Genomic DNA, 21654 nt, shown 5'->3' with positions numbered 1-21654 from the left:
CTACACCTACATCCCTAGACACAGCAACCAAGTGAGCCAAATCCTGAAATTGAACACACTTCCAAACAAGGAGGGCCCAACCCTTCATTAAGGCTGATAGAGGAGCACATCAAGGACATGGTAAGGTATTGCTTGTTTACATAATAAAATAGACACCAGTGTTTAGCTGCTGAATGTGTAAATGTAGCCTGTGTGACAGTGGGTAGCTCAGAGGGAAGGAAGCAATTTAGGAAATACCTCCTTCCCACATCACACACATTCTCAGAGCCATCAGAAGACCCCAAAACTAGGCCCTACAGTACATGCATTTTATAAAGCAAACCTACCCTCCAGCTCAGGCTGTGTATGACCTGGTTTCTCTTTTTAATTTTCTAACTGGGGTGGAAAGCTAACAGTGTAGTATGTCATGGTCAATATGTCAACCACAGAGTGGGTACAGTGTTACAGACAGATCCCGGTGGCCATTTTAGTGCATTTCCCCATAACTTGAGAGAATGTTCGATGGATCACTGGGGTTCCGAGTGCCCTGTGTCAGATCCCCATATCTCAGGCTTGGAGTTCTCTGACTGGGTTTTAGAGTAAATTTTATGTACAGTAGCAAGGGAGTTTCTTTCTGGGGCTGGAGGACAGGTCTGAGGAGTGGAGTGGGAAGGTGTGCCACTTTTCATAAGCCATTATTGCAATTTTAACGGTTGTCAAACAAGTGCCTAATGATTTTGAAAAAGAGAAGTTACAAGTCCCATGGCTAGGTTGGGCTTAAGTATTCCTATATTGCACTACAGCTCCTTACAGATCATTTTTGTTAATTTGTACAAGTGCACATGAAGGCACGTCTTCGAGGTATCACTATCACCGTATACCTCAATATAATGGCGACCCAAGGGTATTTAGGGTTAGGATTCTACTCCCCTCCCCATCCCTTGGCAGCTAGGATATCACTCAGATAACGTGGAAGGCTGTGACTTCAGTTACGCTTTTCCCTTTTGCTGTCAAGTTCACCCATAAGAAGCTGATTCTCAGCCAGCCTAACCCTCCGAAACATTTAGGGTGTAGAGTTACTTTTTTTTATTTGGTTCAGCCAAGATGAAAATTTTCGAATCCCTGTATAAGATGCATTCCAGTAGCAGTGGTGTTTATCTTGTCACTGAATTATGGTAGGAAGATAAGAGGGTCATTGTCAGAAAGTGATGGAGGCGGGGGAGGATGCTCAGAGACCCTGGGTGTCTCACCTTTTCCTACTGGGTGTCTACTTTTCAAGTCTTGTTTAGAAATAGTTATAAATTAAGAGTTTGGGGATGGGGGAGTGAGAGGGAGGAATGAAGTGAAGACAGTGGGAGTTAGGGAGGCAATGCCCTCGGGCTCCACAGTGATGAGGGTTTCAAAGGATGGGAGGGGGCCAATGTCCTCAGGGCCCTTCCATCAGAAATCTGCTAAAAACATTGGAGGCTTTGCAAACAAGCGGTGGTTGCCTGTGGGATCTGCATCATTACATTCATTATGCATGATTAGTAGCAAACCAACTAAAAGAATTCACCAAGCCCTCAGAACAGATGGTTCCTGGGTAACAGGATGTCCCCTTGTCTTTGAACAAACTGTGTCTTTGAAAACACTAAAGTCATAATACAGGATCCCTCATTGGGTTTCTTCATCTTTGGGAAGAAGACCAGTTGCTTTGAGCTAGTGTTTTTCAAAAAATTGTGGTTGTAACCTATTAATGTTGTGACCCAATTTAATGGATCTTTGACCAGCATTTTTAAATGGACTGTAATGGAAAAAATGCATTGTCTGTGTATAGCTTCCTGCTGTTTTTGTTTTAGTTGTGTGTGTATACATATGTATGTGCTGGGTTGTGATAGAAAATGTAGTTCTTACTGTGGATCAAGCTCCAAAGAGTAGGAAAATATTGGGTTTAGGTGACTTTAAATGGAAAAGGAGTGATTGATGGTGGTGTGTATTTGGTAGAGTGGACAAACACTGCCCAGCCATTATTATTAATAGGTACATCTGCTTGTGTGAGTGAGTGTGTGTGTGTGTGTGAATGTTTGTGTGTGTGATCTGATTCTGTCTAGGAAACAGTATGCTTTCTCCTAAGAATAAGAAGTCCTAGATTTAGGGGAGCCTAAGTGGCTCAGTTGGTTAATGCCTGACTTTAACTCAGGTCATAATCTCAGGGTCCTGGGATCAAGCCCCCTTGTTAGGACTTCTTGCTCAGTAGGGAATCTGCTTGTTTTTCTCCCTCTCACTCTGCTCTTTCCCCTGTTCATGCTCTGTCTCTCTGCAAATAAATAAATAAAATAAATAATAAGCAAATAAATAATTAAAAATAAATAAATAAATAAAAAGGAGTCCTAAGATTGAGAAGTTTATTTAAAGAGATGCTGCTTAGTATGAAAATAATTTCAGAAAATCTGATGGGCAAACTTAATATCCTTTGTTAGGCCCTTGAAAGAGATGCACCCTTTGCCATTGACTGCAAGTTGTAAGTCCTTAATTTTTTTTTTTTTTTCGGGTCATAGAACATTTGCCTCAGCACAAGCTGGTCAACTGTATGATAGTAGCATAAATTTTCATAATTTTTACTTTGAAGAAAAAATATCAGTTGACTTAATTATGATACTTGGCTATTCAGGGGGCAAATCCCTTGAATGTACTTCCCTGATGGATCCCTAGAAGAACACTAATATTGCCTTAGGTTTCCAAACAAAATGAAAAAGGTTTCTACCTTAGCTTTCCTGTCAGCTTTTAAGGTATCCTCTGGTGACAAGCTGTGTCTAGAAAACACAGCAGTCATACCTGTCAGGTGCACGGGGGATGATGGGGGAGACCTTCCACAGGAACAAGAGACTGTGTTGTTTTAAAACTCAGAGAGACATTATCACCTTTTAGTGAAACATTTATTAATACTTGTAAGGTGCCAAAAAAAAAAAGAGCAACAGTGATGTAAAATGATAGATGTCTTCTTCATCAGAGGTCTGCTTTGTAGCCCATGGGCTCGGTTGGTTTAGGCAGTACGTTCCCCAAGGCTGAGGAGTTGGGCTCCGTCACTTCTGACACAAAGCAAGGACCTTGATCTTCAGGACCACTTGATGCTCTAGTCAGGTTTTGATAAGTCCACACTGTTGGCTGGAGGAGGCTCTAATTATCATCCCTCCCAAGGAAACAGATCAATAACCACCTCCATGTTGGGAACAATCAAAAGCATAAATGCTCCTGATGCTTCATACAGAATGTCAGGCAATTCTTAACAGTTGGCCTGAGAATGAATCCAAACGAGAGGCATGTGACAAGCAGATGGCTACGTGACTTGCTCAAGGAAGAGAGAGAACACAACAGCAATGCTCCATGTTTAAGGAACTAGAGCATGTTTCTTGTGGCAGGGCATCTGACAAACCACCCTCCCCCCCCCCACCCCCGCCCCAATAAGACCTGACAGGCTCTTTTCCCAATTTGAAAGCAGTGCCCCTGAAGCCGACGTGGTTCTATGGTTGAAAATAGTAGGTTTACCTCGCCATGTTCTCTGACACCTTGATAGGGGTTTATCTTACACTGGGCATTGCAAATTCTTCCAGAACCTGGGTTTCTGGGACTTGCTGATGGTTCAGCGGGAACCTATACAGTCTGCATTTTCACTTGACTGAAGTAAATGAATCCACAGTGTCTTTCATCATAAATATAATGCCCTGGGAGAGAGTACAGCAGTGAACCAGACAGACAAGGTTTCCAGGGGCTCCGGTACCCAGGACAGTGCCTGGCACACAGTAGACACAAAATACATATTCACTGAATGAATGCATGAATAATGACTGGGCAGAGGTTGTGGAGGCCACTGTAGTGTTTCTTCTAACTGCTTTGGATCTCTGAAACCACAGACTTCCGTCTCATCTGTTAGCAACATTTAATTTTTCTTGGCCAGTGTTATATTTGAATTTGATTCATTCACTAAAAATTATGGACCATTATAAATATCTTAGATTTCCTCTCTTGGTACCCTTTTCTGCCAGATCTTCAGAATAAGGAGATGTTAAACCACACTGCACGATCCCCATCTTGCCCGTAAGGATTTACTAAAATAACATAGAATTGTCTTATCCAAGTTACAAAAACAAAAAGTTCTGAATGCAGAATGATATTATGAACCACAGTGTGAACTTAGTTCAGTTCCTCAGTTGTACTATTGCTTTGAACTTTCACAAGTTGTCTCCCCCCATGATAAACATGACAATTCAGTTAGTAAAGAATTATTTTTCCGTTAGTCATGTCAGTTTCTTAGTCAGCTAATATTCTCAACAGTTTTTATCCACAGCTATATCTTTGCTTCAGAGTCCCCACTTTCAAAGGAAAATTGGTAATAGCACAATGAAAAACAAAGTACAATCTCTTTTTATAGGTAAATATAGTATAAGTAGTAGATAATTGAAGAACTTATACATCATAGCCTATTATTTTATTCTCAGTGGCTGAATGCTAATCAGTTAACTGCCTTTGAGCTCTATATTTTTAAATGTGACTAAAACATACAGTCTCACAGTAAATGTAAATGGCTTATTAAGGGCCTTTACATGGCAACAGTATCATATGTCAGAGATGAATGGTGTTTCTAATTTGCTAGCCACTTGGGTCAAGTTTACTTTAAGCAGGAAGCATATTTATACAAGTAATCATAACACAAATGGTCTCTTGAGAAAAGCTGTTGGTGAGGGTTTAACATTTTTGAAGTATGCTTTTGGATCTCTTCTAAATGGGTATTTTATAGCCACTGGGCCAAAGCGCCTTAAATCCATGATCCGTCGCACCAGCGTCACTGCTGCTGACGCTGCCTAAATGCTCAGGAAGTCTCGGGGTGTGTATGTTTCTAAGGGGGAGGCTAGAGAGGGTTGGGGCGTGAGCCACGTTCCTTTGCTTTAGCACTTTGCTACATAAAGTGGGGGTGGGGGAGAGGGCAGCAACCCCTGCAGTCCCCAGGGCATGTTAGAAATACATACTGCACCCCAGACCCACTGCCCCCAGAATCTACACTCGATCCCAGTCCGCTTGTGATTTTTAAGTCTTGCCTGGGACTCCAGTTCCTCTGTTTTATGGGGACTGGGCACCAGTCATGGTGTCCATCTCTCTTTCCTCCTCACTTCTGGAATCTACCTCTTTCTAAGAAAGCATCCCCTCAGTCCACATTTCTTTTCTTGCTCAGCACTCCCACACTCCAGACCCAAATGAATTTACCAACATTGGATGTTTTTGCTTTTATCAAGAGCCCACTTCTTACGCTGCCTGTCTGACATCATCCTGGGGCTTCCTGCTCCCAAATAATCTTGGGGAAAGTCAAGGCATCGTAAGGACTTCCAAAGCTATGGATGTGTTCTGCTTTCTTGTGACTAAGCCTCCCATTCTTTGTTAATTCTGCATTGAGAGCCTATCCTCCTAAGCTGTCCACCAGAACCCAATCTCCCTTTGCCATTTTAGTCCCTTCTCTTTGGGGCGGGGGGTTGATTTCTCTGTCCCAGTTTCCACTCATGGAACACTGCCTTCCCCTAACCTAGTCATAAACTTCTCTGTTAATATATGTGGGGTACTGAAAGGACGAAAGGGCATCATACGAGATGTTTGGGGGAATCACCAACAGAGTTTACTCAGTAGAGGGAATTGTATGCAGTTACTAATGACCCACATGGCAGGCCCCTGAACACACTTCATTGGCCACACCTTTGCTTTGAGAGGCTCAGCCTACAGCAGGTGCCCGGAGGCAACTGGACATCCACACACCCAGACTGACCAGCCAGTTGGCCCCTAGAAGCAATTTGATCCCTCTGCTCCAAACTGCACTGGGCTAAGAGGCTCTGCAGAAAGTGAACGGGGCATTTAGAAGCGCATTGCTTACAGAGTTAGGCTCTGTGGGCCAGGGGTTAGTGCAGCCAATGGTCAAGGGAGCAATCTGGGGTCAGTTGGGTGAGGATCCCCTCAGCCTCCTCTGGAGTGGTCGGCACCCAGAAGAGATTTCTTTAATCAGAGGAGACTGGCAGGGGGAGAAACAGAATCGCTTTCTGGCCATAGTGAGTCCGAGGACCGCGTTTGCAGCTTCCGTTCTTCTTGAGACCTACAAACCAATTCTTCTCGGCGTGCTTCTTGGATGTGTAGGTGTTGTAATGGTTTTCTTCCAGCCTTTCCAGGAACAGACATTCCTCATTTGGTGTCTGCTAAAAAGATAAGACAGGAGAGAGGAGAATTATTAGTGACTGGTTTTCAGTGTGGTTTCTCTGTCTGCTAGCCACTGTGACCTGGGGCCAGTCTATGGAGTCTCTTAGTGCTTTGGTTTCTTTTTTAGGAAAAGCGAGATTATAATGGGACCTGTTTCTGAGGGAAGTGGTAATAGTAATGACTTAGAACAGAACCCAGCACTTAGTGAGCCTTCAAATTCATTTACTGTTTTTGCAAGTTCCCCTTCCTTCTGCTGTCCTCAGGACCCTGGAGTTCCCTGCTGGGGAGGTCCTGAATGACCAGCGGTAGCACATCAAAAGCAGAGCTGAGCCTTTCATCTCTAAAGGCTGGCACATAGACATGGCCCTGAAAAATGGCCAAAATTGGTAAAACCAAACTGTGATGTGGTGGGGGTTTTTAAGTTTGGACTTGAAAAATAAATGACAACAATTTTATATCTTAGCAACTTTCACTAACAATATCAGGATTTTTATGTTAACATTGTTTGGGATATAAACACTTGCACAAAATGTGTCTTAAGCATAAAACATTATTTTGTAACTTAAAGGCTTTAAAAACTGAAGATAGCTTTATTTTTTCCTATGTATAAAAAATATCTACTCATACAAAGAATTGTCCTTTTTTAAAAAAAAAAAAAAAAGAATTGTACTTTTAAAAATCACAACTTTAGTTTAAAGAAGAAAGTAAAAAAAAAAAAAAACAACAATACCCCCAAGCCACCCACCCTGATATAAGGACTGCTAACAGTTGATGGAACATACTTTCACATATCTTTACGTATGTACACACAGAGGGACATAGATAAGGCCATATGGATAGAGACTATTGATGTTAGCAAAATGGCATGCTATCCCTGCTTTTAAAAGGAAGTGGGGGGGGGCCTGGGTGGCTCAGTGGGTTAAGCCTCTGCCTTCGGCTCAGGTCATGATCTCAGGGTCCTGGGATCGAGCCCCACATCGGGCTCTCTGCTCAGCAGGGAGCCTGCTTCCTCCTCTCTGCCAGCCTCTCTTCCTGCTTGTGATCTCTGTCTGTCAAATAAATAAATAAAATCTTAAAAAAAATAAAAATAAAAGGAAGTGGGAAAGAAACTGATGAAAACATTCAATCTCACAAGAAAATGCAAGTTAAAAACAATATAACAGGTTGGCTATAATATCTGCAAAGAACAAAAATATTTGCAATGCTTGGTATTGTGAGAGCATAGGACATAGGCACTTCTGTGCACTGTTGGTGAGATAAATTGGTGTCAATTTTCTCAGGGTAGTCTGGCAATATGTATTACCTTTGACCCAGCAATTTCATTTGTAGGAAGTTGAGCAAGTATAAAACGGTATTTTCAAGGATGGTCGTTGCAGTACCAGGTATAATGGGAACACACTCGAAGCAACCTACATCTTTATGGAAAGGTGATTGGTGAAGAGGCTAGGGGCGCACGCATGCAATGGAATCCAGTGCAGTTGCCAATTTATTAATAAGGAAAGATCACTAGGACATATTAAATAGTTCAGTTACTTGAAAAATAGCTACCAACAATTACTGTTTTATTTGGAATTCATCTGCTAGGAAGTGGTAAGAAGGACCCCAGGCGTTTGGCTTCCTATTTCATCAGGATTTTCTAATACATTTGTTATACTTGAAGATAAAATACTTAGGCTGTATATCAACTTTGTGCCAGTTCCTAGTCACGTGATCTCAGTATCATCTCTTCACTCACAGTGGTGGGTGATGCCCTTCCTGGTGGTTTCCAGTCTTGTTGTTCATCATTCTTTATTCATGGGCATGTTTGTGTATGTAGCTGTAAGCCTCACTGAGGGAAGAGGTGGAAACTTGTCAGCCTTGCATCTACCCATCCGACGCAGAGTCTTGTGAAGGATAGGATCTCTCCAGCTGGGTGGTGACTTTCGTTTGCTTCTTGAGAGTGTGGAAAGGAGTCCATAAAGTTCCCTTTGGTTTGTAAGGAACTCTAGAACAGGAAGTCTCCTGCTCCTTATTCATTTGTAGTCTAGTGGAGTGACATCTGGGTGAGACACTTTGGATCCTTTTAGAACAAGATGGGAAATAAGGGTAATATCTGATAGGGTGACTCTTGCTATCTCTGCAGGAACTTATCCAGACATTAGTGTTCGATGCATATTGTCAGGTGTGGGAGGGGGTGGGCAGTGGTGGACCTGCGTGGGTTGCTCACTCCCGTGTAGGGAGGGTCCCCCATTACACCTCTTAGTGGGCGTCAGGCCTGTGTTCTGTGACGAAGCTGAGGACAGCCACGTCCCTCACCTGACGTCTGTGTTACACTAGAGCAGTTGACACACACACAGCGGCTGAGTCACAGGCTGAGTCAGCAGGCCACCTCAGGGAACTTCTTCTGTCCCTCCACCAGGATTTGTCAGTAGTTGTTATGCATTTGGTACAATGCCAAGGGCCTGGAGATTAACAGTTGATTCATAACTATTTTTAAGATGATTTTTTAAATATTTAGCTCTCTTTTTTCCCCACTATATGGGTGGCATAGGCCTACTGTAGAAAATCTGGATAAGAAAGGCATTCACATATTATAACATTGGATGGTTATCACCCCTAGAGATAACTATATTAATATTTTGATATATAGTCTTTCAAACTTATTTTCTAAAATAACATATCCTTTCCCCAAACATAAAAATTTGTACCAGGGTGGATTAACACCTAAAACTGGTTGGACATGTGAGGCAGAGCTCGGAGATATTTTAGAACTTATCATTATTGGTGGAGAAATATATAAATTATCAGATATAATATATTAAGATTACCCTCTGAATATTTCAGGGGAAGTATAGGGATGGCCAGGACTATGGTGGGAGCCTAGAGGAAATTGGATTTGGGGATGCTCCCTCAGTATTTTTATACAAGTAAAAGATGGTTATATTAAATGACAAAACAGATTTAAAAGAGGAAAAGCCATAAACTATAAGTATAACCTGGAAAATAATGAGGATAAGGGATTTATAAACTTATTATTCGTCTTCTAGCTCTCACTGATGGGGCACCTTACACGTGTCGGCAACATCGGTGGGTGGGTTCTGTGCACTCTCTCAGACTCCTCTTAATACCTCTATGTGACAGTCACCACCCATTACTAGCCTCATTTTAGACAAGGCTCAGAGGAGGCAAGTAACTTGCCAAAGTTGCAGAAAATTTTCAGTTTTGAGTCTGAGATTCAGTGATTGATCAGTTGATTGATTTTATCACCAAGAAGAAAAACCACCTTAAAAAAAAAATCTGCTTTCTATGTAGCAGTTACTGCCTAGCTCCAAACCCTTTTAAATGGCCCCATTTGATCCATATTTCGGTGAACAGCCTACAGGAGGTTGCTCATTACTCTGACAGTGTCGTCTCCTGACCCCTAGCAGGTGGCATGAGAAACCAAACTGTGTTCACATTCCGAACCCTGCCTGAAGTTACAGCTTCAAGAGGCAGTCTTCTGTACCCACTGCCCCTTGGCAGTTTGATGTAAGTTAAAGAGAGGTTCAGACCGAAACCCCCTACTAGCTGCCTTTTTGTAGACATCTTCTTCATAAAAGGGAAGAAAGGGGTTTGGCCAAGCCTCAATGATCAATTGTTAAGATATAGAGAAAGGATCATTGAAATGCGGAAATAGTTTCAAACCTTGGGCCCACTGGCTTTAGTTCTCTTTCCATTTAAATCTTCTACCAGAGATAACAACAGGGGCAAAATTACACTGTTTCTTTTCTTTTCTCCCTAAGACCAATACATATACTGAGTCAAACCCGTGTAAAGCAAGGAGAGGGTCAGAGCAGAAGATGTGGAAGATTTTTAGCTCCTGAATAAACTCTGAGACCTTGCTTCTCAAGAACAGGCATGTGGCTCATTCATCATCACATCCCTTCAGGCCTTAGACATGGGAGCCACTTGCTAAATATTTGTTGGATGACGAGTCGCACGCTGGAGTCTAGGCTCTACAGTTTTTGTGAGAAGCGTAGAGAACACACAGCCTATGGTGTTGCTCCAGAAACATTGTGGGAATGAATGAATACAGTGGGAATAGGTATTCTGAAATGACTGACTGAGGAGTTACTGAAATTTCAATCAATGTCTCCTCTGTGTCCAGGCGATAGTATGTTTGAGTATTTTGAGAGAGCACCACAAGAAACTCTTTCATGCCTGCACCTAAAATAAGGCAGGGTAGAGGGTGGGAATCCTGCTGGAAAAAACAACAAGCAGAGACTAATTGTTGCTTTCTAGTTTGCATCACTCAACGTAACACGATTTCTGGAAACCTCAAACCTTGGCCGTGTCCGGAAGCATGTCAGCCTCATACTTACTGAGCCGTACAAAAGCCCATCGGTGTCCATGGCCAAGTACTGGCCAGTCTCGGTACTCCTTATGTACACCTCCCCCACGCTTTCCGCACTGAGCTGCAGCTGAACTGAAACAAAAATAACATGAGCAAAAGTAAATAAACACTAAACCTTTGCCGATAGGGCCTGGCGGCCAGGACAGTGAGCCATGGAAAATTCTGCTCATTCATTTCTCAGTGCCCTCAAGGATGAGCCTCACAGTAATCAAAACATAGAAATACAGTTCCTTTTTCTTTGCCCTCCAAAGAAAGCTGCCCTTTGGGAATGATCTTGAGAGAAGGAGAAATGATGATGGGCGTGCCTGCCATCCCCCTGTTGGTTACAGAATGACCCCTCACGCCCTTCCTCTGTCTCTATCCCCTCCTGGCGGGGAATCACCATGGGAGGAAGCGACGTTCGCTTCCCTGGGTGCTGCAGAGTGGGCAGCTGGCCAGCCTGACTGTGTTCCACTTTAATTAGCAACCTGCTTTGGGAGGGCTTTTTAGGGCCCCAACCTGTTCGGCATGGGAGCTTCTTGTGGACAGATTGTTATTTTAAAAAATCCCATAGTAGGGGCGCCTGGGTGGCTCAGTTGGTTAAGCGACTGCCTTCAGCTCAGGTCATGATCCCGGAGTTCCAGGATCGAGTCCCGCATCGGGCTCCCAGCTCCATGGGGAGTCTGCTTCTCCCTCTGACCTTCTCCCCTCTCATGCTCTCTCTCTCTCTCTCTCTCTCAAATAAATAAATAAATAAATAAATAAATAAATAAATAAATAAAAAAGATTTAAAAAATCCCATAGCGTTTTTTTCCCAGACAGAGAGGTCCCAGGAAGTTGGACCGGTTAGTGCATCTGAAACTCAGGGAACACTCCCACTGTGAAGTTCAGTCAATGGCGAGCCTCTGTGGCAGCCCAGCTGGGACAGAGGCTGATGGGAACCCTGGCTTCTCATCGGGAAGACAAAGTGGGTGTCTGGAAATGCAGGGATGGGAGTGGTGGTTCTCGTCCTGGGGTGATGTTTGCCAGGTGACATCTGGCCATGTCTGGGGACATTTTGGGCTGTGTTGGCTACAGTACAAATGGTACATCAAGGCCAGGGATGCTGCGACACGTTCTTCAATGCTTAGGGCGGCCCCCACAACAAGGAATTATTGGGAAACTATGAGGCCAAGGCCAAGGACCTGAGTTCCTCTGAGTTAGACTCCCCATTTACACTGGTTAATACCCTACGGAGCCTTGCCCACTGCTGGGCCACTACGTGGAATATGGCAGCCATTCAATAATTCTTCATTTGTTCATGCTCTCCCAATGGTGCTCTCAAGGGGGAAGATCCTTTGATGGCTCACATTTGAGAAGCAAAATTAATTCCGGGCTCTCTAGATGATGTCTTTGGTGACTAGACTGTCACAACCATCGTGATGACTAGGGGTAAAAAATCTCGCTGAGGACCAGTGAGCAACCTGTTCTCCGGGAGGACAAGCTGGCCTCCCTAAGGGTCGGCTTAGTCCGAGGCTGGGAGGCAGGGTGGGCTGGAAGGAACACGGGGCTCTGGTTGGCAGCTGGAGACCCCTCATTGCTTTTCCTTGTTTTCCTGCTTTAGTTAATTTCTTTGAATAGGAAATACATTCACCTGTTTCAAACTTGGAAACCATGTAAGAGGAGACAGAGTGTTTCTTCTGTTGTCTCTGTCCCCCAGCCTCCCAGGTGCAACTGTTGGGGATACAGTGATAAACAGGACAGATGAGACCCTTGTCCTTCCTCCCAGAACACATTCTCTGGTGCTGGGGAGAGGCAGAGATAAATGAGTAAACCCCTCCTAGATCTATTTTATGTGTACCCTTCTAGAGAGCTTTTATGCACATCTGGGAAATACATGTTATCCTTCCTGCTTTTTTAAATTTTTTAACACCAGTGGTATGATACACACACAACTGTGTACCTTGTTGTTTTGTTTGTTTGCTTAACAACCAACTAGAGATCTTGCCAGTTAAGCACTGAAAGAGTTAACCTAGTTCTATCAGCCAGCTGCTTCGTGTTCTACTACGTGGCTATGTGGCTGTACCATAATCATTTAACCGCTTCCTTATTAATATGTTTGTATTTTCCCATTTCCTTCTGTTTTCCTTATCTTCTGATTCATCCCAAGAGTGATACATAGTTACTCACCCTTACTGAAGATGTGGTTCTCTTGTCCTTGGATGTGTTTGCTACAGAGACTTGGGTCTCCCTTAGCTTCCTGTGGTCAGTGGAGTTTATCTAATTCACGGGAAGGAAACTGGAAGCCATTGATTTCCTTTCCCACGGGTCCTCCTGACTTGGGTTAATCCAAGAGGGTAGTCATGAGAGAACGGGCCAGAAGGCCTCCATCATGATCTGGGCCTCCCCTCTAGCCTCACACCACACCACTCGCTCGCTCACTCAGCCCGCCCCACCCATTTAACTCCCCCGACACGTCAGGCTCTCTCCCACCTCAGGATTCTTGCCCACGCTTGATGCTTTGTCTGGCACCTTCTTCCCCCTGATGTTGACACAGTTGGTTCTTCTTCTCCTCCAGGCCCCAGCCTAAATGCCCCCTCCTCAGAGAGGCCTTTCCCACCAAGGCCCCCACAACTGTCCCTGCCAGTGCCACCTGAGTTCCCCCATCATCCTCTTTCTCAGTCTTTTGTTTCCTCTGTGGCACTTTATGCGGCAAACACCTATTTTTGTCATTTAGGGGTTTACTCCTTTGTTTCTGCCTCCCCAGGAGAATGTGTACCTGGGGAAAGATCAGGGATCTTCTCTGTCTGGTTGCCCGTAGGTCTGCAGCCCCTCATGCTGGGCCTTGCCCACTGGCTCAGCCAAGATAGATATGTCTAATGGACAATGTTAGGCCAATATTTGCAGAGATGAACCTGCTGTCCATCATCAGTAAGCTGTGCACTTTGAATTGTGTCTCCAGTGATGCTTTGTGGAATGAAGTAAGAGGGACCGAGCTGAGCATTCCAGGGTCTCCCACCAGCCTGCTGGGTGACCTTGGCGAGGCTTCTTAACCTAGAGGCCACAGTCTTTTTATCAGTAACATGGCAAGCCTTTGTGTCTAGACTCTAAAGTTTTCCCCAGCTCTAAGAGTCTATGAAGCAGTAAATACCTTTCATGGCAATGCTGCATGCAACAGAATATTGTTCGGCCCTAAAAATGAACAGAGCACTATTATGTGCTACAGCGTGGATGAGCCTTGAAAACATGTTCAGTGCAAAAGCCGGTCCCAAAGGACCGTGTATTGTATACTTCTATTTAAGTGAAATGTCCAGAGTCAATGGACGCAAAGAGACGGGACATAGATGAGTGGTAGCCAGGGCGGAGGAGGAAGGTGGGGAGAGAAAAGGGGGAATTTTGGTTGAGAGGTCCAGGATTTCTTTTGGAGGGGATGAAAACGTTCTAAAATTGATTGTGGAGATAGTCACAACTCTGTGAATATATATATGTAAAAAACCCATCAAGTTGTACACCATAAGTGGGTTAATTCTATGATATATGAATAATACGTTGATAAAATTGGGGTTTTTTAGTGCTTTGTGCTTTCATTGGCTCTTACGGTCTTCAGAGAAGTTTTGCATATATTTCTCTGCCATTTTCTCGGCATCATCCTGATGTTTAAGAGGGACCGAGGGAAGGCACTGACTATGTAGGGATCACCTACGCGTGCCAGGCGTCGTGCTAGTTTCTGTTTTGGTATAAACAGTATAAAATTAGAGTATGGGTTCCAGAATCAAACCACACGAATTCAAATTCTGGCTTGGCTGTGTATTAGCTGTGTGATCACTGGGCAAGTTATTTAGCTCTTGTTGCCTTATGCATGATGATAGCACCTGCTTCGTGGAATTGTTTTGAGGATTCAACGATGTAATGCATAGAGAGGGCCCAGGACCATCACTGTCATTTCCACCGAGCAACCGTGACTCCATTGCTTTTCCCAGTGTTGTCTGGAGGAAGGTAGCAGTGACTTTGTCCTATAGGTGAGAAGACTGAAGCTCGCTGATGACATGTTTTACCCAACATTTAACATTGTGACCAGGGTCCAGCTCTGAGTATTGCAAGTATCCTGTGTTTTTTCCTCTGTAAGATAACATCTTGGGCTCCAGTGATGGGAAAGATGACTCCAAATCCAGCCAAATTCTCTTTTCTTGTACCCTCTTGTGTTCAAGGTCAGACAAGATGTACAAGATGGCAAATGGTCATCTAGTATCCCACTTGCAGCTCTTGGTTAGCTGCTGGGACTTTTTCCACCTACCCACACATTATATAGATATTTATTCAAACACATTATAGGTGCTACAGAAATCCCAAAGGACAGGTCCTTTTGTGTAATCAAGGAAGATTAAAAAAAAAAAATAAACTTTATATTTCCAAGCAGTTTTAGGTTCACAGAAAAAATAAAGAGAAGGCAGTGATTTCCCCTATGTCCCCTGCTGTCACACGCGTGCAGCCCCTATTATCAGCACCCCCATCACAGTGGTCCATGTGTTACAAGTGATGGACCTACACTGACACATCATTATCAGCAAGGAGGGTTTTTAAAAAGATTTTCATTTCCTAGCTCATTTCTGTTCTCTGCCTTGCTTAGTCTCCGTTCGTCTTTCTGGGGTAGGGGGCAGGCAGAGTCAACTTCGTTGTCTGTGGACTCCCATGTTGGCCACGCAAAGGCCTCACGGAGGTAACCATGAGCCAGAGCTGCTTGGCACAGGACTCGGTTCTCAGCCATGAGCCCCAATGCCAGGCTTGTTGCACTGGTGAGAGTTTGTCTCAAGAGTTTCCTCTGTAAATATTATTTCTCCAGGATGTCCAAGTTTCATAGCTCATTTTCACTGGATTTCTTTCTGGCTAAGTTTCCTAAACATATATCCTTTGCGAGCGGGCCTGGCAGGAAGGAGTAACACCCAGCCGGGGCTGCTCGTGGAACCGACGAGGTGTCCGGCTCCCTCCAGTGACTTCATCCACTCTTCTCAACCTCCAGCCTCTGGCAGCTATTGCCCAGGAGGAGCGGAAAGGAGTGCGTGTGAGAAAGGGGTTCCAAAAGGGGAGGGGAAACCACACAGCCTGGCCCAGCGCCAGCTCCTCCCTCTCAGAACAGCACCAGGGTTTGGAAGCCACTCAGTCCACACACATTCCCTGCCCATCCATCCCTGGCATGCTGAGAACCGCGCCCCGTGCCACACAGGGACCCCACGCTGGGAGCTGAGGGGGCTCAGACCTGTGCTGGTAAATATGCCCACTTGAGAAACCCTGCTCATTTTTCAGCTAGAAGCAAACACAAGTGCAACACCTACAGCAAAAACTCTCTTTCTCTCTCGTATGTATGAAATAGTCTTATGATACATACACATATGTATTAGGTAGAATGAATATATATATAGAGAGAGATTATATATATAATCTATATATATATGATAGAGATTATATATATAATCTATATATATGATAGAGATTATATATATATTATATATAATCTTTCAAATAAAGCAGAAAATAATGCAGAGTGAAAAAAGCAAATTGCAAAAGAATATAGTAAATCCTTGATGAAATCCTTTATAAAACACCAAACAGTGTGCATAGCTCATGAATATATAGGAAGTAAAATGAGAAAATGTGCCTTAGATTTAGAACAAATTCCTACAGTTGCTGCCCTGGGAAGGATGAGGAGAAGGGCTGAGTCTGCAGAGGGCAGTGGGAGGAGCCTCTCTTTTGTCCTAGCTCTTCATTTTGTTAAAGACACAACTCTGAGGCAAACCCAGTCACCGGGTGACCCTGGTTCAGTGTAGGTGATGGGGCTCTGGTGACCGTGGACTTCTCCTTTTTGGGGCCATCGTGGTTGTATAAAGCTCAGCTCTTAGTCAATGGGCAAACACTCAGAGCTGGCCAAGGCTCCTGTTACTTGCTCTTGACCACTTGGGCTTGACCCAGGCCCCATGCAGACCCAAGCACAGGTGTCCATGAAGGTGAGTCTTCTTAGGGGGTGATGGAGCCAGGAAAGTTAATGAAGCAGGACAGGGATGAGGGGGCACTAGGGCTCCCCCGTTCTCTGCTCAGTTTCCTTTTCTATCGCCTTCCACCAGGTTAACCAACACCTGCACGAACAGGAAGAAGCAGCTTTTCTTTATCCCGAGCAGGAATTTAGGACTTCCTGTCTGAGGTAGGAGGGTCCTTGGCTCTAATGTCCCTGGCATTCCCAGGATGAAAGGGCAAGCAAGTACTTTTTCAAAAATGAGACAAGTCTATTAGTCCATAGAGTACTTATTGTTCCACTTTCGACTTATCAGGAGAAATGGAAGCATTTTTTAATTAAACAACTTTTAAAAAAAATTCGTTGCTTTATTTTACTTATTTATTTTTTATTTCTTTGTTGTGGTTCCCCAGTTTGCCCAGCTCTGCCCCTGCCTGGGACTCCTGCCTTCTCCGCCCCCAGTCAGGCCTCTTCTCTGCCTCTCACCAGCAAATTTTTTAAAGGTACTCTAGCTAGACATCAGTTTCCTAGAGAAATTCAAATTTACAAAGCAGTATAACATTTTTTATACACAGGCTATGTTTGCTTGGTGGGTTTGTGACCATGATGTGCCCAGTAGAAACTGGAAAGCACAGAAGGCTGTGCTGGTCTAGGAATGTGTTCTTTATCAAAAGAAAAGATCAAGGTAATCTCCACCTTTGTGGATCGTGCTCCTCCCTGCCCCTTGCTTACACTTTGAATCCCTTCACGGGGCTTTTTGCTTGAAGGAGTGTACATAAAGGTGAACCCGGAGCTTTTGGGTAGACATGCCAGCCCCAAACTAGGCAGTCTAACCTGTTTTTCTGCCAGAGCTCTGCCTGTATCTCTGGTGTTCTCTTCTCCATGGTGCCTTCCATTAGCTCTTAGCAGTACTTTTATTCACAGGAAGATACATGATTCTTATTTCTAAGGATAGAAAGAAGGAAAAAGATGCCAAGAGCCTGCAGCTGCCAAGACAAAGTGAGCTTTGGGGTCCTGCACATGGTTCCCCACCCCAAGCCATGCTCACATCTTCCTCTTCTGCCCCTAGAAGTTTTTAAAGATATCAGCTGGTGTGTTCTGAGCACAAATGAGTGCAGAGGTAGGTTCTGCTCTGGTATCATGCCCGTGGCCTTTAAGCCTACTTTCCACCTCTGCTCTCCAAAGAGAGGCCAAAAGAGATTACGTGCCTAGTTTATTCTGGGTCGGAGACTTCCCGTCCTTTGCCGTGTTTACCCAAAGTGAGGTCAGCCTCATTCAGAACTCGGTGAGGTTGTTTTATGTCAGTGGCATTTATAATTAAAGTGTAGCCACAAGCCGAGCTCCGTAAAACATTAGAGGAAGATGGAGAAGTTTAAAAAAAAAAAAAAAGTGAATTTGTGGAAAGAAAATTCCAGTGGTTTGGAATACATATGTGTATGAAAAAGACTTTTCTTAGAATTTGTAAAGGTGTCTGCTTCTGCTTTAGGGTCTGAAAAAAAGATCCCTGGAAAATTTCGATATAGTCCACAGACTATGTGATATTAAAAAAAAAAAGTCTTTCTAGAGATTTTCTAGATTTTTCTGCATAACAGATAAGGGGTGAGTGGGATGAAGGGCAGGGAGACCTCTGGCATCCTATCTCACCAAGGTGGGAACAGCCCGCAGGGGTGGGGGAGCATTTCTGCCTGAAGACCGGCCCTGCTCACTGGCTTCTGCCAACAGGGCCCAGTTGTGCCCACCCTGGTGATCTGAAAAGCTGTCTTGACTTGCAGCACAAGCCGGTGGGGAGCCAAGTGTCCTTACCACGAGGTGCCGAGTCACAGTGGACGAGAAACTGCAGACTGCACGGCCCCAAAACAAGGAGGTGGGAGGGATTTCACTTAAGAGGAGTCTGCCCTTTATAAAGGACTGCAAAGTACCATTTCTCTGACCAGTGAACTCCCTTAGTGCCTTTAGGATGTGGTTTGATTTATAAATATTTGATTGGCACACACTTCGCTCAGGAACCTTTCCATTTGTGCGGTGAGCAGTGCCAGTAATCCTGCTCCCCACACAGCCTCTTGTGTGCTTGGGGAGGCAAGGGGGTGTGGGTCACAGCAGAGGCTGCAGATCTGGGATGCTCGCAAACTTGTTCTCCAGTTACCATTCATGTGTTCGTCCCATTGAGGAACAAATCATGTCCCCTTTGGCCCGAGAGGAAGGTGCAGCAGGAAGGGCAGAATCGAACATGGAGCCCCTTCTTGCTCTGCCCACAACAGTTTGCTCTCTCTGCCAGAGAAGTTAGACAGGACAGGACTTGCTGGGCCTGGGCCCATTTTTCCTACATTCCAGGCCATGAGGGCTCCAAACCTAGATGGTCCTGGCGACACCGAGTTGAAGAGTAAGACTGAGTTCCATGAGCAAGGCTAACATTCATTTAACTTAACAGCCTACAGAGATCAGATGGTTACAGAAGAAGGTCAAGTTAGCCTAGAAGTGATGATGATGGTGAATAACATTTTTTGAGCACCTGCTATATGACGCTTTTAAGGTTCCTCCTTTACTGTGACATGGGAACTGTTTTTAAAATGAAGAAACAGAGGCCTGTGGGGAAGTAACTTCCACAGGGGGACAAGGAACTAATGAACAGGGACCTGCACCTACACCTCTCTGATCCACATGACAGGCTGTGTGAATCCAGTACTTTCTTCTTCTTTTTTTTTTTTTTTTAGATTTATTTATTTATTTTAGAGATCAAGAAAGAGAGAGCACAAGTAGCAGGGGCAGAGGAAAAGGGAGAGAGAATCTCAAGCAGACCCCGTACTGAGTGTGGAGCCTGACATAGGGCTCGATCTCACAACCCTGAGATCACAACCTGAGCTGAAACCAGGAGTCTAAATTGAAACAGAGTCAGACGCTTAACTGACTCCACCCAGGCGCCCCTCCAGTATGCTTATTTAATCAGTTCTTGGGGGGAGACCACCATCATGGTATTGATGTCAGGGGTGGTAGTGGTATATGAAAAGAGTCAGAAGAGGAAACTTCCTTGGAAGCAGCAGCGATGGACCGCTTTCAACTTTCCCACTTACTGACTGATCACAGGCCCTATTAGCTCAGTGTCTGCAGAGTGATGATTATTCATAACTTTGTGAGATTATGGTTAAGTGGAAATGCAGGAATCTAACACAATGCCTGGCATTTATCAGGTGCTCAATAGGTATTTACTGAATTTCTTGTTGAACTTGAATTCATCTGCCACCAATGCAATTCATTTACTCATCAAATTCGTATTTATTGGGCACTGTGCCAAGTGCCAGTCAATGGACTAGACACAGAATTGGATTGTTGAGCTCTAACAGACAAAGTCCCCATCCTCAGGGAGCCTAGTGGCGGCAAAAAGCATTAAATACTCACACAAGTGAGTGTGATTATAACTACAGGGAAATATGCATGGTACAAGAGGCACTCCTCAAATGTTCTGTGTCTGAAATGGAACTGGTCATCTTTCCCTGGGCCTGTTCCTCTTCCAGGATCCTCCCTCTCAAGGTGAGGCCACCATCTGCCCATGTCCCAAAGGAAAGCCATAGGCGTCTCCAGGAATCTTCTTGTAACTTAACATCCATTGCCTTGTCTCGTGGTCTGCAGCTCTTGACTCTGATGTTGCCTGGCTTTCCTAGAATGGCGTTGTAACACATTGTCAAAGCCTGTATGGCTCATTGCCTACAGCCGTGATTTGAGGAGCTTTGGGAACGTTTTACTCAGGCCTACATTACAGTGGCCGGTGCACAAACATCTGTCATAGGTTTATACTACTCCAGGAGAGGCCTTGTGTTAGATACTTGGAAACTTACTCTCCTGGGAGTAGGAAGAAGGTTAAGTTTTGAAAACACCCCAGTTTTGCCCAGGGCAGATCTGCTGGTTGCAGACAAAGAGAAGCCATGAGAAGAGTTATTTTTTGCTTTGTAGAGCTGGAAGACATGCAATTCTATTTGGTATGATTTATGTAGATTTATTTCAATATTTGATTGGGTTTCATGTATATTCTTCCTGACGGAAGTCTTAGAGTATGGCTCTGTGCCTGTGACCACAATATCTAGTCATGCTCAAACTAATGATCTAGGAATAGAAACCATCCCCTTGCCGGACCGTGCTAATCAGTAAACCAAGGTCATCTACTCTCTCTGACCCTGCCCTGTCCAGATTGAGTCTGATTCAGAATAATCTGTGAAAATGAAGAGGGTGTGTGACAGTACCACCACTGGGCAGTAGAGGGCGACAGAAGTACACTCAGCGTGTAGAGAGTCCTGTTGCCTGCCGGATCTTTTAAGACTTTTCAGCCTTTTCAGACACACAGAGCAGTGTGATTATTCCCATTCCCCAAGGTGAGGAAGCTGAGTCTCAATATTATTCCCAAGGTTAGACAGCTGGGAACACTGGAGACATCTACATTTCTAGACAGGAGGGGTGATTGGAAGGGGCTTTGGGCTGGGGAACTTAACGTTTATTTTGCAGAGCATTTTATGCAAAATGGGGGAAATGGTCATTGTTCAGTGCTGTTCCAGTTAGAAAGGGACAGTGCAAGAATATGAACTCAAGCTTTCTGACTCCAAATCTAGGGCCTCTTGAGTCTGCGGCGAGTATCTGCATTATCCTGTCCTCTTGGCACTGACAAGTACAGAGATGGATTTCTGCTCACTCACCCCACTTAGCTCTGATTTCTGTCCCCCTTGGCCCTTGTTCTTAGTTCTAGATAAATAAATAGGCGAACACAACTCTGAATGTTGCCAGAGGGGCCCTGAATCAAAACATGAATCTAGACCCTTGACCTTCCTGGGAGACATTACAGAAAAGATGAAGGGAAGGTCCTCAAATATTATACTGTACTTCCACGTGCTGAGTTGAATAGTTGGAAGCTTTGAGGTGATGATGATGATGACAGCAGTATTGTACTGAGCTGTTCCCCTGAGTCAGGCACTGTGCCGGGGACTTTAACTCGATCATCTCATTTAATCCTCCTGAGAAACCAGCGAGGCAAGTAGTTTGATTCTTATCTTACAAGTGAGGAAAGTGAGGCCAGAAAGATTGAGTAATTATAGCCCAGGTTCACTTGGCAAACAGTCTTTCCAGCATTACTGGGATGTAGACCTCCTCA

The 21654-nt window shown here is 44.4% G+C and overlaps 2 protein-coding genes across 8 annotated transcripts in view; one reads left to right on the top strand and one right to left on the bottom strand.

Moving 5' to 3' along the window:
* The window catches only part of LOC309862014 (uncharacterized protein), a 368153-nt gene that overhangs the window by 244421 nt on the left and 102078 nt on the right, over nt 1-21654 (top strand). The window lies entirely within an intron of this gene.
* The window catches only part of FGF1 (fibroblast growth factor 1), a 99034-nt gene continuing 80255 nt past the window's right edge, over nt 2876-21654 (bottom strand). For all 3 annotated transcript variants that reach the window (XM_082725308.1, XM_082725309.1, XM_082725310.1), the window contains 2 exons: nt 10530-10633; nt 2876-6188 (listed from right to left, as the gene is read on the bottom strand). In XM_082725308.1, coding sequence (XP_082581434.1) covers nt 5994-6188; nt 10530-10633 — 299 coding nt within the window. In that variant the 3' untranslated portion in view covers nt 2876-5993. The remainder of the gene's footprint in view (nt 6189-10529; nt 10634-21654) is intronic.

The sequence above is a fragment of the Mustela nivalis genome (assembly GCF_964662115.1).
Source record: "Mustela nivalis genome assembly, chromosome: 3".
NCBI lineage: Eukaryota > Metazoa > Chordata > Mammalia > Carnivora > Mustelidae > Mustela > Mustela nivalis.
This window is presented reverse-complemented; position numbering and strand designations above follow the sequence as displayed.